General features: G+C 37.7%; 1 protein-coding gene across 1 annotated transcript in view; it reads left to right on the plus strand.

The window, feature by feature from the left end:
• Positions 1-12,408, plus strand: part of KANSL3 (KAT8 regulatory NSL complex subunit 3) — a 311,300-nt gene that overhangs the window by 76,243 nt on the left and 222,649 nt on the right. Inside the window, exons 10-11 of the mRNA XM_053717821.1 lie at positions 1,515-1,589; positions 2,354-2,511. Coding sequence (XP_053573796.1) covers positions 1,515-1,589; positions 2,354-2,511 — 233 coding nt within the window. The remainder of the gene's footprint in view (positions 1-1,514; positions 1,590-2,353; positions 2,512-12,408) is intronic.

Genomic DNA, 12,408 nt, shown 5'->3' on the forward strand with positions numbered 1-12,408 from the left:
AGGGTCCTTTCAAACATCAAAATCTAATTTCTCTGAAGCTGACTGCCTGGAGATTGAACGCTTGATTCTATCAAAACGTGGATTCTCTGAGTCAGTAATTGATACCCTGATACAGGCTAGGAAGCCTGTTACCAGAAAGATTTATCATAAAATATGGCGTAAATACCTATATTGGTGCGAATCCAAAGGTTACTCTTGGAGTAAGGTTAGGATTCCTAGGATATTGTCTTTTCTACAAGAGGGTTTAGAAAAGGGCTTATCCGCTAGTTCTTTAAAGGGACAGATCTCAGCTCTGTCCATTTTGTTACACAAACGTCTGTCAGAAGTTCCAGACGTTCAGGTTTTTTGTCAGGCTTTGGCCAGGATTAAGCCTGTGTTAAAAAATGTTGCTCCGCCATGGAGTTTAAACCTTGTTCTTAACGTTTTACAGGGCGTTCCGTTTGAACCCCTTCATTCCGTTGATATAAAATTGTTATCTTGGAAAGTTCTATTTTTAATGGCTATTTCCTCGGCTCGAAGAGTCTCTGAGTTATCAGCCTTACATTGTGATTCTCCTTATCTGATTTTTCACTCGGATAAGGTAGTTCTGCGTACTAAACCTGGGTTCTTACCTAAGGTAGTCACTAACAGGAATATCAATCAGGAGATTGTTGTTCCATCCTTGTGTCCTAATCCTTCCTCAAAGAAGGAACGACTTCTGCACAATCTAGATGTAGTTCGTGCCCTAAAATTTTATTTACAGGCAACTAAAGATTTTCGACAAACATCTTCCCTGTTTGTCGTTTACTCTGGTCAGAGGAGAGGTCAAAAAGCTTCGACTACCTCTCTCTCTTTTTGGCTTCGTAGCATAATACGTTTAGCCTATGAGACTGCTGGACAGCAGCCTCCTGAAAGAATTACAGCTCATTCCACTAGAGCTGTGGCTTCCACTTGGGCCTTTAAGAATGAGGCCTCTGTTGAACAGATTTGCAAGGCTGCAACTTGGTCTTCGCTTCATACTTTTTCCAAATTTGACACTTTTGCTTCTTCGGAGGCTATTTTTGGGAGAAAGGTTCTTCAGGCAGTGGTTCCTTCTGTATAAAGATCCTGCCTATCCCTCCCGTCATCCGTGTACTTTTGCTTTGGTATTGGTATCCCAGAAGTAATGATGACCCGTGGACTGATCACACTTAACAGGAGAAAACATAATTTATGCTTACCTGATAAATTCCTTTCTCCTGTAGTGTGATCAGTCCACGGCCCGCCCTGTTTTTTATGGCAGGTCTAAATTTTTAAATTATACTCCAGTCACCACTGCACCCTTTAGTTTCTCCTTTCTCGTTGGTTCTTGGTCGAATGACTGGGTGTGACGTAGAGGGGAGGAGCTATATAGCAGTTCTGCTGGGTGATCCTCTTGCACTTCCTGTTGGGGAGGAGTTAATATCCCATAAGTAATGATGACCCGTGGACTGATCACACTACAGGAGAAAGGAATTTATCAGGTAAGCATAAATTATGTTTTTTTATGCTCACAGGTGTCCCTAATGGAATATGTGACAGCAGTTGTTTGCCTTGGATTTCCACTTGTAACTATTGATGGACCCAGAGGGGTGAGTGTCAACTTGTTTCAGTTTTATCTTTTTTTTTTAAAGGAAAAAAAGTTACGTAGAGAATAGCACAGGGTAGTCAAATTAAATATGAGGAGTTATCAGCAAGCACATTTGTTCATATGTTATAATTCTACATTGTGTTTTTATGTAAACACAGACTATTAGAATATTAGAATAGTATTTCATTTGTGATGTGCTTTAGTGTTTACTGTTTTTTTTTATTTTTATATAAGACAAGCTTTATTGATTTAAAGTAATAAGATATTGTGCATACAAAGGAGAAACTTACAAAACATTACATTTTTAATGTTCACTGCCAAATGCAATAAAATAATTTAGCATCAACAAGTATTAAACCCCTTACTCAGTCTGGTCTATATATATTTGTTCTCTTTATTATTTTTTTATATATATGCACATGGGATGATATTACAATGGAAACTTTTTTTCAAAGGTTTAAATTTTTTTTACAATGTATATTGATTATTTTGATTCCTTGTTTAACCCTTTAAGGACACAGCTTTCAGTTTGCTCAATTGTTTTATGACGGAAAAATTCCGTCATATGTCCTTAAGAAGTTAATGTATTTAATATTAAAAACATTTTCTGTTTTCCTTTCAAACACTGTAGACTATATGAATCTAATGCAGGTCTTAGAATGTAAAAATAGCCAAATTGCTATGTCAATAAATAATATAATAATCTGTGTATGGTTAGTTTGAGTCGGCTTTCCATTTTCTCTTATACTTGGTTGTTTTTTAAAGGATGTTGATGATCCACTTCTCGATATGAAGACCCCAGTACTTTTTGTTGTTGGCCAGAACTCCCTGCAGTGCCATCCAGAGGCAATGGAAGATTTTCGTGAGAAGCTGCGAGCGGATAACAGCTTAGTGATTGTGGGAGGGGCTGATAACAATCTCCGGTAAGATAATTATCTCTGAGAGAATGAGATTTTAAAGGGACATTAAACCCTAATTTTTTCTTTCATGATTCAGATAGAGAATACCATTTAAAACAACTTTCTAATTTGCGTCTATTATCTAATTTGCTTCATTCTCTTGATATTCTGTCCTAAAAAGCATATCTAGATAGGCACAGTAGCTGCTGATTGGTGGCTGCACATAGATGCCTCATGTGATTGGCTCACCCATGTGCATTGCTATTTCTTTAATAAAGGATATCTAAATAATGAAGCAAATTAGATAATATAAGTAAATTAGAATGTTGTTTAAAATTGTATTCTCTGTCTGAATCATGAAAGATTTTTTGGGGGTTTAATGTCCCTTTAAAAATACTTTCCAAATTAAGTAATGAATCAGTTTGAACAGGTATATTCAGTTGTATTTCAAGAGACAGTAAAGTAAAAATTAAACTTTTATTATTCAGGCAGAGTGTGCAAGTTACTTTCCAATATACTTCTGTTATCTAATTTGTTTTGTTCTCTTGGTAGCCTTTGTGGAAAAGCATACCTAGGTACGGGAGCTGGCTGCTGATTGGTGACTGCCCATATATGCCTTTTGTCATTGCCTGCCTTACCCAATATGTTCAGCCAGCTCCCAGTAAGTACATTAATGCTCCTTCAATAAAGCATACCAAGAAAATGAAGGATATGTGATGATAGAAGTAAATTGAAAGTTGTTTAAAATTGCAAGCTCTATCTGAATCATGAAAGAAACACCTGGGGTTTTATGTCCCTTTTATTTATTTTTCCATGTCTATTTGTTATCTAGGACACTTAACGTTAAAGCAGTAATAGCACATGAAGATTGTTTGTCTAATTATTTTAGCCACTGGTCCTAGAATGTCCTCAAATGTAATGAAACGTAGTTATAATGAATGGTTGAGGACATATTAAAACATAGATGGAATTAAAGAGTGATGAGAAAGATAGATTACCTTTAATCCTGACACTGTTGCAGCAGTGTTATGTGCAGAAATTTTTGCCAGCCGGGTGGCATTATGAAGTAGCTTGGATGGGGCAGGGTAATACTTTTCTAATATTATATAATTTTCTTTCTTACGATACGGTGAGTCCACAAAATCATCTATTACTGTTGGGAATATCACTCCTGGCCAGCAGGAGGAGGCAAAGAGCACCACAGCAAACTGTTAAGTATCACTTCCCTTCCCACAACCCCCAGTCATTCTCTTTGCCTTCAGTGCAAGGAGGAGGTGAAGTTTTAGGTGTCTGATTAAGATTCTTCAATTAAGTTTTTTTTATTTTGGAAGCCTGAGCAGGCTTGCTCTGATCTTCCCTGACAAGCTGGGTTTAGCTGTACTCCACGTTAGTTTCTTCAGCAGGGCTGTGGTAGCTTTAAAGCAGTTAGGAACTTGTGAGGTGGGCCTCACTGCGTTTTCCTGACAGGATTGCTGCCCCGCAAACAGAATGCCAGAGTATGCTTACTCTGTTCATTTTTTCTATCCACAGTTCTCTGTGAGGAGTGGCTTCCTCTCATACTTGGTGAGCTGTCCTCCTGCCGGACAGCTTGAAGTGCAGGTAAGTGCCATTTTTTATGTCTTTTCCTAACTAAGACACTGGGCACAGAAGCAGATATATTGCATTAAGGTGGGAAATTGTCCTGTCATACAGGACTAGTTATGGCAGTAGAAGGCTGGGCACTGGGCTGTGTTAAGGATTGGTGGCTCAGTTTTAATCAGGGGAGCAGGACAGGATTAAAAGTGTATTTAGAAGTGATTTTGTGCTTAGACCCTTTTTTATTACCGAACTGATAGCAAGTTCCTGGCTACGCAATTTTCTAGCGGAATGTAACTGACGATTCAGTTGCGGCTTCTGTGATCGCTTCCCAAGTATCTTCTGCGGTATCTGAGACATTAGCTGCTATTCCCATGTTACAGAGGAAAATTAGAGATTAGCCTAAGATCGTATGAACCAAATGGTATGAATACGAAGATTGATTGGTCTGTTTTTCTTAGAATTTTTTGGCACTAAAGAGATAAATTGTGAAATGTATTCCTTCTCACCTCCTTTTTTGGTTTAACAATTAAGAATTGATTATGATCATAATGTATAAGTTATGTTGCTGCAAAGCTGCTCCAGATGTGTTACATTGATTCTGTTTTAAATGAAGTGTAATTAATAAACTTAACCACTAGGTGGAAGTATGCTCAGGTGTGCTCAGGTGCATTGAGCATTTTTTGGGTTAATTTGTTGGCTATTTAAAGCAGGATTTGATGTACACATGCATGATTAAGGGGTTGTCCCCCGAAACGTTGCAATCTTGTTACTTGTCTCTGCAATAAATATATGATTTGAAGCAAGGTGCTGCTATTTCTTGGATTGGAGTTTTTGCTGAGGAGCTGACCAGTGGCTTCTGATAGCCTGCACCCTTCATAACCTTTGGCTGCTGGACCTACAGAGTGCTATCTGTCATATTAAAGTCACCTGCAATCACTAATTTCTTACCATTATATTTCATCAGTTTAACTTTCAATTTGTTCCGGAAAACTTTGTCGATCTTTTTTGGTCCGTATACATTACATAATATTAGGTCTATATCATGAATTTTAACTTCTAATATTAAGTACCTGCCCGCAGGGTCCGCATCTTGAGATAAGATATCATAAGAAATACTCTTATGAAAGAGAATCAAAACTCCCCTCTTTCGCCCACAATATGGGGTAGACACAGGTTGCTATCTTTGGCCTCTAAGGGAAAATCCCTATTAGTCCCGGGACTGGATTCCATTACTTCTACTGTCACTGGCGGGAAGGGTGCCTTTCTACCCCAAGATAAGAAATTTAGAACTAAGGGACGTCCTATGGGACGTTATTGCTCCTTTCGTCTAAACAAGACACAGAGTAGTGCTTCAGCAACCAAGTCCGAAATGCCCAGGAGTCTGCATGAAGGGTCAGCCCCCGACTTGTTTCAGGAAGTTTGGGCTCAGTCCATCCAAGACCCTTGGGTTCTAGACATCATATCTCAGGGATACAAAATAGGTTTCCGATCTCGCCCTCCAAGGGGCAGGTTTCTTCTATCAAGGAAATGGGGAATCCAAAAAAGAGAACATCCTTTCTACGCTGTGTAGACGATCTGGTGTTATGGGATTTGTGATACCTGTGCCACAGGCAGAGAGAGGAAGAGGATTCTATTCAAACCTCTTAATCGTTCCCAAAAAGGAGGGGACTTTTCGTCCCATCTTAGACCTGAACTGTCTGAACAAATTTGTAAGGGTACCCTTTTCATAAGGTCCATTCTTCCTCCCATGCAGGAAGGTCAATTCATGGTTACCATAGATCTGAAGGACACATACCTTCATATCCTAATTCTCCAAGATCATTACTAGTACCTTGTTTTGCTTTTCTGGACAAGCAATACCAATTCGTAGCCTTCCCAGGATTTACAAAAGTATGGGGGCTCTCCTCGCTGTAGTCTAAAGGGTATTGTGGTAGCGCCATACTTGCACGATATATTGGTTCAATCACCATCTTTAAATTTAGCAATATCTCACACAGAGAAGTTACTCTGGCATCTTTGGATGCATGGCTGGAAATTAAACCTGGAAAATAGTTCTCATTCCCAACACCAGAGTGAACTTTCTAGGGATCATCATAGATTCTATCAGCATGCGTATTTATCTCACAGAACTACTCAGGGAGAAGCTTCAGGCTGCCTGCCGTCTACTTCAATCTACTCCTCTGCCTTCAGTGGCTCAATGCATGGAGGTGGTAGGTCTTATGGTTGCAGCTTCAGATGTTATTCCTTATGCCCACTTTCATCTGAGACCTCTACTGTATGCTCAGGCAATGAAGACCTGTCTCAGGTAATATCTCTGGATCCAGAGACGAGATAGTCTCTCCTGGTGACTGTCAGAAGGCCACATCAGTTACTCTTTCCTTCTGGCTCAGAAGTTTGATTTGCATGGCTTATATAGAGATGGGCCAGCAGCCTCCATTCTGGATTACGGTACATTCTACCCCTGCGGTTTCTACTTTCTGGGCCTTCAAGAATGAGGCTTCAGGTTGAACAGATTTGCAAGGCTGATACCTGGTTTTCATTAAATACTTTCTCTAAATTTTACCAATTTGATGTGTTTTCCTCAGCAGAGACGTCTTTTAAGAGAGAGGTTCTTCAAGTGGTGGTGCCTAGTACTGCCTTCTCTACCTTTTCCTCCCTAAAATACTCCACAGCTTGGGTATTGGTTTCCTATAGGTTACGAATGGAATTCATGGACTCACTGCCATTAGACGTAAAATATAATTTATGCTTACCTGATGGGTTCTTTTCTTTCTTGGCAGTGAGAGTCCACAAACCCGCCCTGAAATTGTGTAGTGGTGGCAGTCTTACGGCACCTCTTTACCCCTTTTTATCTCTACTTTTCCTTATCCTCGGCTTCAACTGCTGAGAGGGTAGGAGAAGTGCAAGGGATATTTCAGTGCTCTGCTTGTGGTGTCTTTGCCTCCTCCTGATAGCCAGATTTTAAGATATTATTCAAATCTCTTCATTGTTCCAAAGAAGGAAGGAACTTTCAGACCAGTTTTGAATCTAAAAACTCTGAACAAGTTTCTCAGAGTTCGTACTTTCAAAATTTAACTATTTGGACTATTCTGCCTTAATGTCCGCAATAGATTTAAAGGATTTTTGCCTTCATGTTCTAAATAACAGGCAACATTATCAGTTTCAAAAGTTTTCCTTTCTAGATAAGCACTTTCAGAAGGTTGAAGCTGATGTCAGCTTGTCAAAACTTTCATTCAGTCAATTTATTTTCCCTCAGTTGCTCTTTGCATGTAGATGTTAGGTCTCATGATTGCTGCATTGGATGCTATTCCGTTTGCCCATTTTCTCATGAGGTCTCTTCATCTTTGTATGCTTCAGCAGTGGTGCAGGGTTTATACTCTCATAAGATTTATCTAGATAACAGAACAAGTCTGTCCTTGTCTTGGTGGCTGAATCATCAGATTATTATGCAGGGGGCTTTTTTCTCATCCTATTTGGACTGTTATCACTTCAGATGCAAGTATTTCAGTTTGAGGCCATCTGGGGGTTTCAGAAGGAACAAGGGGTTTGGTTTCCTTGGGACGTGAGGTTGCCAATAAATGTTTTAGAACTGTGCAATATTCAGAGCCCTTCAGATCTAGTCTCTCTTTAAAAGGGAGTCTTATCTCTGTTTTTTGCAGTTCCCAAGCTATGAAGGAAGTGTCTCAAATTATTTCATTGGCAGAAGCCAATTGTTGCTTGATATCTGTAGTTCATATTCCAGGAGTGGACAACTGGGAAGCAGATTTTCTAACTTGTCAGTAAATGCATCCAGGAGATTGGTCTCTTCATCTGTATGTTTTCAAACAGATAGTGGATATTTGGGGTCTCCCAGAGAGATCTGATGGCGTCTCGATTGAACAAAAAACTTTCTAGTTCCCAGATACTATACAAGGTCCAGGAACCCTCAGGCGGAGTTTGTGGATACTCTGGTAGCTCCATGGTCGTTTTGGCTAACCTATGTTTTTCTTCCTCTGGTTTTTCTTTCCAGAGTGACTACCTAGATCAGTCAAGGGAAATCATCAGTTATCCTGATTGCTCAGGCTTAATCTTTGGTATGCAGATCTGGTTCAGATGTCCAGCTGCTGTCCATGTTCACTTCCTCTGCATCATACTGTATTAAGATCTGGTTTGCTGTAAACTTGATGGTATGGAAGTTGAATGGTTAGTTCTCAGGCAGAGGGGTTTTTATGATTCTGTAATTGAGACTTTGATACAAGCGGTGACTGGGAAGATTTATCATAAGGTCTGGAAGGCCTTTATTTCTAGGTGTAAGGATCATGGTTTTTCCTTGATTTTTTTTTTCTTTCAACTCCTAGGATTTCGTAATTTTTGCAGGATGGTTTATCTGCCAGCACTTTGAAAGGTCAGATTTCTGCTCTTTCAGTTTTGTTCCACAAGAAGATTGCTAATCTTCCTGATATTCATGGTTTTGTTCAAGCTTTGGCTAGAAATTCTAGAGTTAAACCTGTTAAGCCAATTTCTCCTTGACATCTGCATTTGGTATTAAACGTTTTGCAGGATCCTCTTTTTTTCAGCCTATGAATAAGGTGGATATTGAGCTTCTTTCTTGGAAGATTTTTTTTTTCTTTTTTTTTTTCTTCAAAAGTGCTTTATTTAGATCAAATGAACATACACGTAATGAATTGCATATACAAAGCAAACATCAAGAGTATTACAATGTATTGGTTTTCCATAATGATTCAATGTGCTAACTTATATCATACATCACATATGTCAACTTTTGCACCTAGGAATACTCTCTTAAAATCAGTGTATTTCTTATTTGGCCCTAGTTATAACTTTTTAGACCTCTCATAGGTCTTTAACAAACTCACATATGATCCATATTGGGCGCATTTGGGGATAGGGCTTGGGTTTAGCAGGGAATCTGTTAAGGATTAGAATTCAAATTGAAAGTGAATCATATATAGGTAACACCTTGTGCTTTTGAATTAAGGTTATCTGTGGGAAATATAAATAATGCAGATGGAGATGCTTGAAAATATATTATTAAGTCTAGGGTTATGAGACTACAGTAATATGGTGTATCTTCAAGGTGTTTCATTTTGATCAGCATTCTAAATTATATGGGCACATTTAATGATTTTTTTGTATGGCTAGCAAGAGAGTGCAAACATGAGAGAGGGAGGCGTTAAGTATTCCGGCAGTGTAGAGACAGCACAATGATGTATGTATTTGTGTTTTTTTTAACAATGCTCTTACATAGGATGTTGATGCCCTCTAATGTGATTAAGAGAACTTTGGGAGAAAGGAATGATCTTAGAGTGCTCCCAAGATTTTTCTAGATGACCGATGCTCGGTCTTAGTTCGCCTGGTTTATTTTGAATATTTATATAGGGTTATATTGGGTTATATTTTGTCAAAAATAGATCGATTGATCAAGTTTGTTTTAACTATGTGTTTAACGTTTGTGCTTATAATTGATGCGGTTAATATTGATTATTACTGAACCCAAATAATTTATATATATATGCTCAAAATATAGGTTGAAGTGTAATAAATATATTTATATACAGTTATATAAATGACAAATACTCAGATTTAAAAATAAATATATCTTTACTGATAGAGCAAAATTGAAAATAATATAACAATAAATTAATGTAGTTAATACAATAAAAACATATACTAAAATGCCTCAATCGTGGTACACAAAAATTTCATAAGAAAAGAAATAAGGCCTGATGTTACTATATGTACTTCACTATTTGTTTAAAAACGAACCGAACTTATGTACAAACTTATGTGACTTAATACCAATAACTTTAAGCAATAAGAATCAGATATACTATATACTGTGAGAAGACATTATTTATTGGTTTTCTCTTTATCTCTATGTCAACGGATCAATTTGGTTTTCCTTGCTGACTGTTTTAATACCATTTATCTACATGTGCATATACCTGGCTCATAATTGGGAGATCTTTTATTATGTTTTAAAGCACGGTCTTAAAAGAAATGTATCCACTATTACATATCACACATTTATGGCAGATCTAGTTTTAGAAGTATAAATATATATTAGCTTAACCAAACATACAGTTGCATTTACCTTGAGCTGCCTACATAATTATTTGAGAATTTATTATTAGGTAAAGTACCGGATCCGGTTAGTTTTTAAACAAATAGTGAACTACATATAGTAACATCAGACATTATTTCTTTTCTTATGAAATTTTTGTGTACCACGATTGAGGCATTTTAGTATATGTTTTTATTGTATTAACTACATTCATTTATTGTTATATTATTTTCAATTTTGCTATATCAGTAAAGATATATTTATTTTTAAATCTGAGTATTTGTCATTTATATAACTGTATATAAATATATTTATTACACTTCAACCTATATTTTGAGCATATATATAAATTATTTGGGTTCAGTAATAATCAATATTAACTGCATCAATTATAAGCACAAACGTTAAACGCATAGTTAAAACAAACTTGATCAATAGATCTATTTTTGACAAAATATAACCCAATATAACCCTATATAAATATTCAAAATAAACCAGGCGAACTAAGACCGAGTATCCCTCATCTAGAAAAATCTCGGGCGTACTCTAAGATCATTCCTTTCTCCCATTTTGTAATAAACTATTTTAGTTTATACACGGATATTTTTGAGGTAAAACCGTTCTCTTGGAGTGTATTTCTGCCTTATATAATAGTACCATCTACTGGGGTATACCTGATATTTTCTTTCTTGGAGAGATTCTATCAAACCTGACCACATGATTAAGAGAACTTTACAAAGCTTGGGGATTTGTCTAAAAACTAGGTTGTTATCCTGGTGAAGTATCTGAACTGCTCTGCCCGTCATGAGCCCCGGCCATAGGCCACATGGGGGGGGGGGGGTTATACATAAGGTCTTCCAGGTCTAACTTATTTGCTGCAAGGCATTAATTAACACATATAAAACTAGAAGTAGTAACTCTGCTTTCTATATCCTTATGAAACTTTTAAATGTTAAATGTAAACCTTCATCTACACAGGATATTATATGCATTTAAACATTACTGAACTTATGAACTTGGGTCATCACATTTGAAAAAGAAAATATATTAAACATATTTAAACATTTTCCATTATCTCAAACCTGAACTTATATGATCTGTCCTCATGTGCTGTCTGCAAACAAACATTAGTCCTCAATTAATAGAGTTAGGCAAAAAAAAATTGTACCTTTTAGAGTTTTGAAAATAGTACTGTGAACTTTAAGCATGCAGAGTAGGGCATATATATATAAAAAAAATAAAAAATAATAGTCCTTTATAGAGCCTATAGGAAAACGTGAAAAGGCAAGTTTTACCGATGGTCTTAGCTGGCTGTATATTGTCTGAGAAGGGCCTCTGCAGACTACCCCACACCTGACTTCGGTATGTGTCCATCGCTATGAAGACAATAGATGTCCTCATCTGTGGCAGGTAAATATCTCCGCCACTCAGTCTTGCCTGGTAGTTTTAATAAGTGGAACACAGGCTGATCGGTTAGTCTCTTTAGCATTTCCGGAGCTTGCTGTGAGGACGATTTTTTAATGTTGTGTAGAGACATCTCTATCTTGTTTCGTCCTGTCGCATTTTTTTTTGCCTCATATGCTGTTATGCTCCTCACATCTGCCCGGTGTCCCAGGGTCTCTGCTAGAGGTAATTCCCGAAGCTGTTCAGCATGTCCTCCGAATATCTCTGTATTAATGGCAGGCTGGGGCAGTGATGTTGTTAGGAAATTAAGCTGCAGATCTCCAAAGTTCTCACCACAGCGCTCCATGAGGGCCCTCTGTAATGGCGGTTGATCATGCTGTGTCTTTGTTATAAATTGAGAATTGTGAGATACCATGTCAGTGAGATTCTCTGTTTCTGAGATCTTGGTTGAGCTCGCACATAAGCGCTGCATCAGGTAATCATAGGGAGCTTTGTCGATCAACTTTTGTGTGAGATGTTCAAATTTTCTTTGATGTTCATTGGGCTGTAGTATGTAATACTCTCCCGCCATGACCAAGATGTACTCTGGATACAATAATTCAAGGAAGGTTCTTATAGTTTATCAGCTTGCTATCCAGGTATATGTGGGGAATGAAGAAATTTCAGTAAGTCAGATTACTCCGACAGCACTAATGACCCGTTTCTTCCCGGGGGAGGTGTATGTCTAACAGTGGGACACCGCCCTAGGCCTCAAGATTCCGATCTGAACCTCCAGAGTCATATAAACAGTCGAGATTAAATATGGGGCCACGATTAGCCAGAACGTGGTATCTTTATGAGATATGGTCTTAATCTTGCTGTCAACAAGTAATAAT

This window comes from Bombina bombina, chromosome 6, assembly GCF_027579735.1.
Source record: "Bombina bombina isolate aBomBom1 chromosome 6, aBomBom1.pri, whole genome shotgun sequence".
NCBI lineage: Eukaryota > Metazoa > Chordata > Amphibia > Anura > Bombinatoridae > Bombina > Bombina bombina.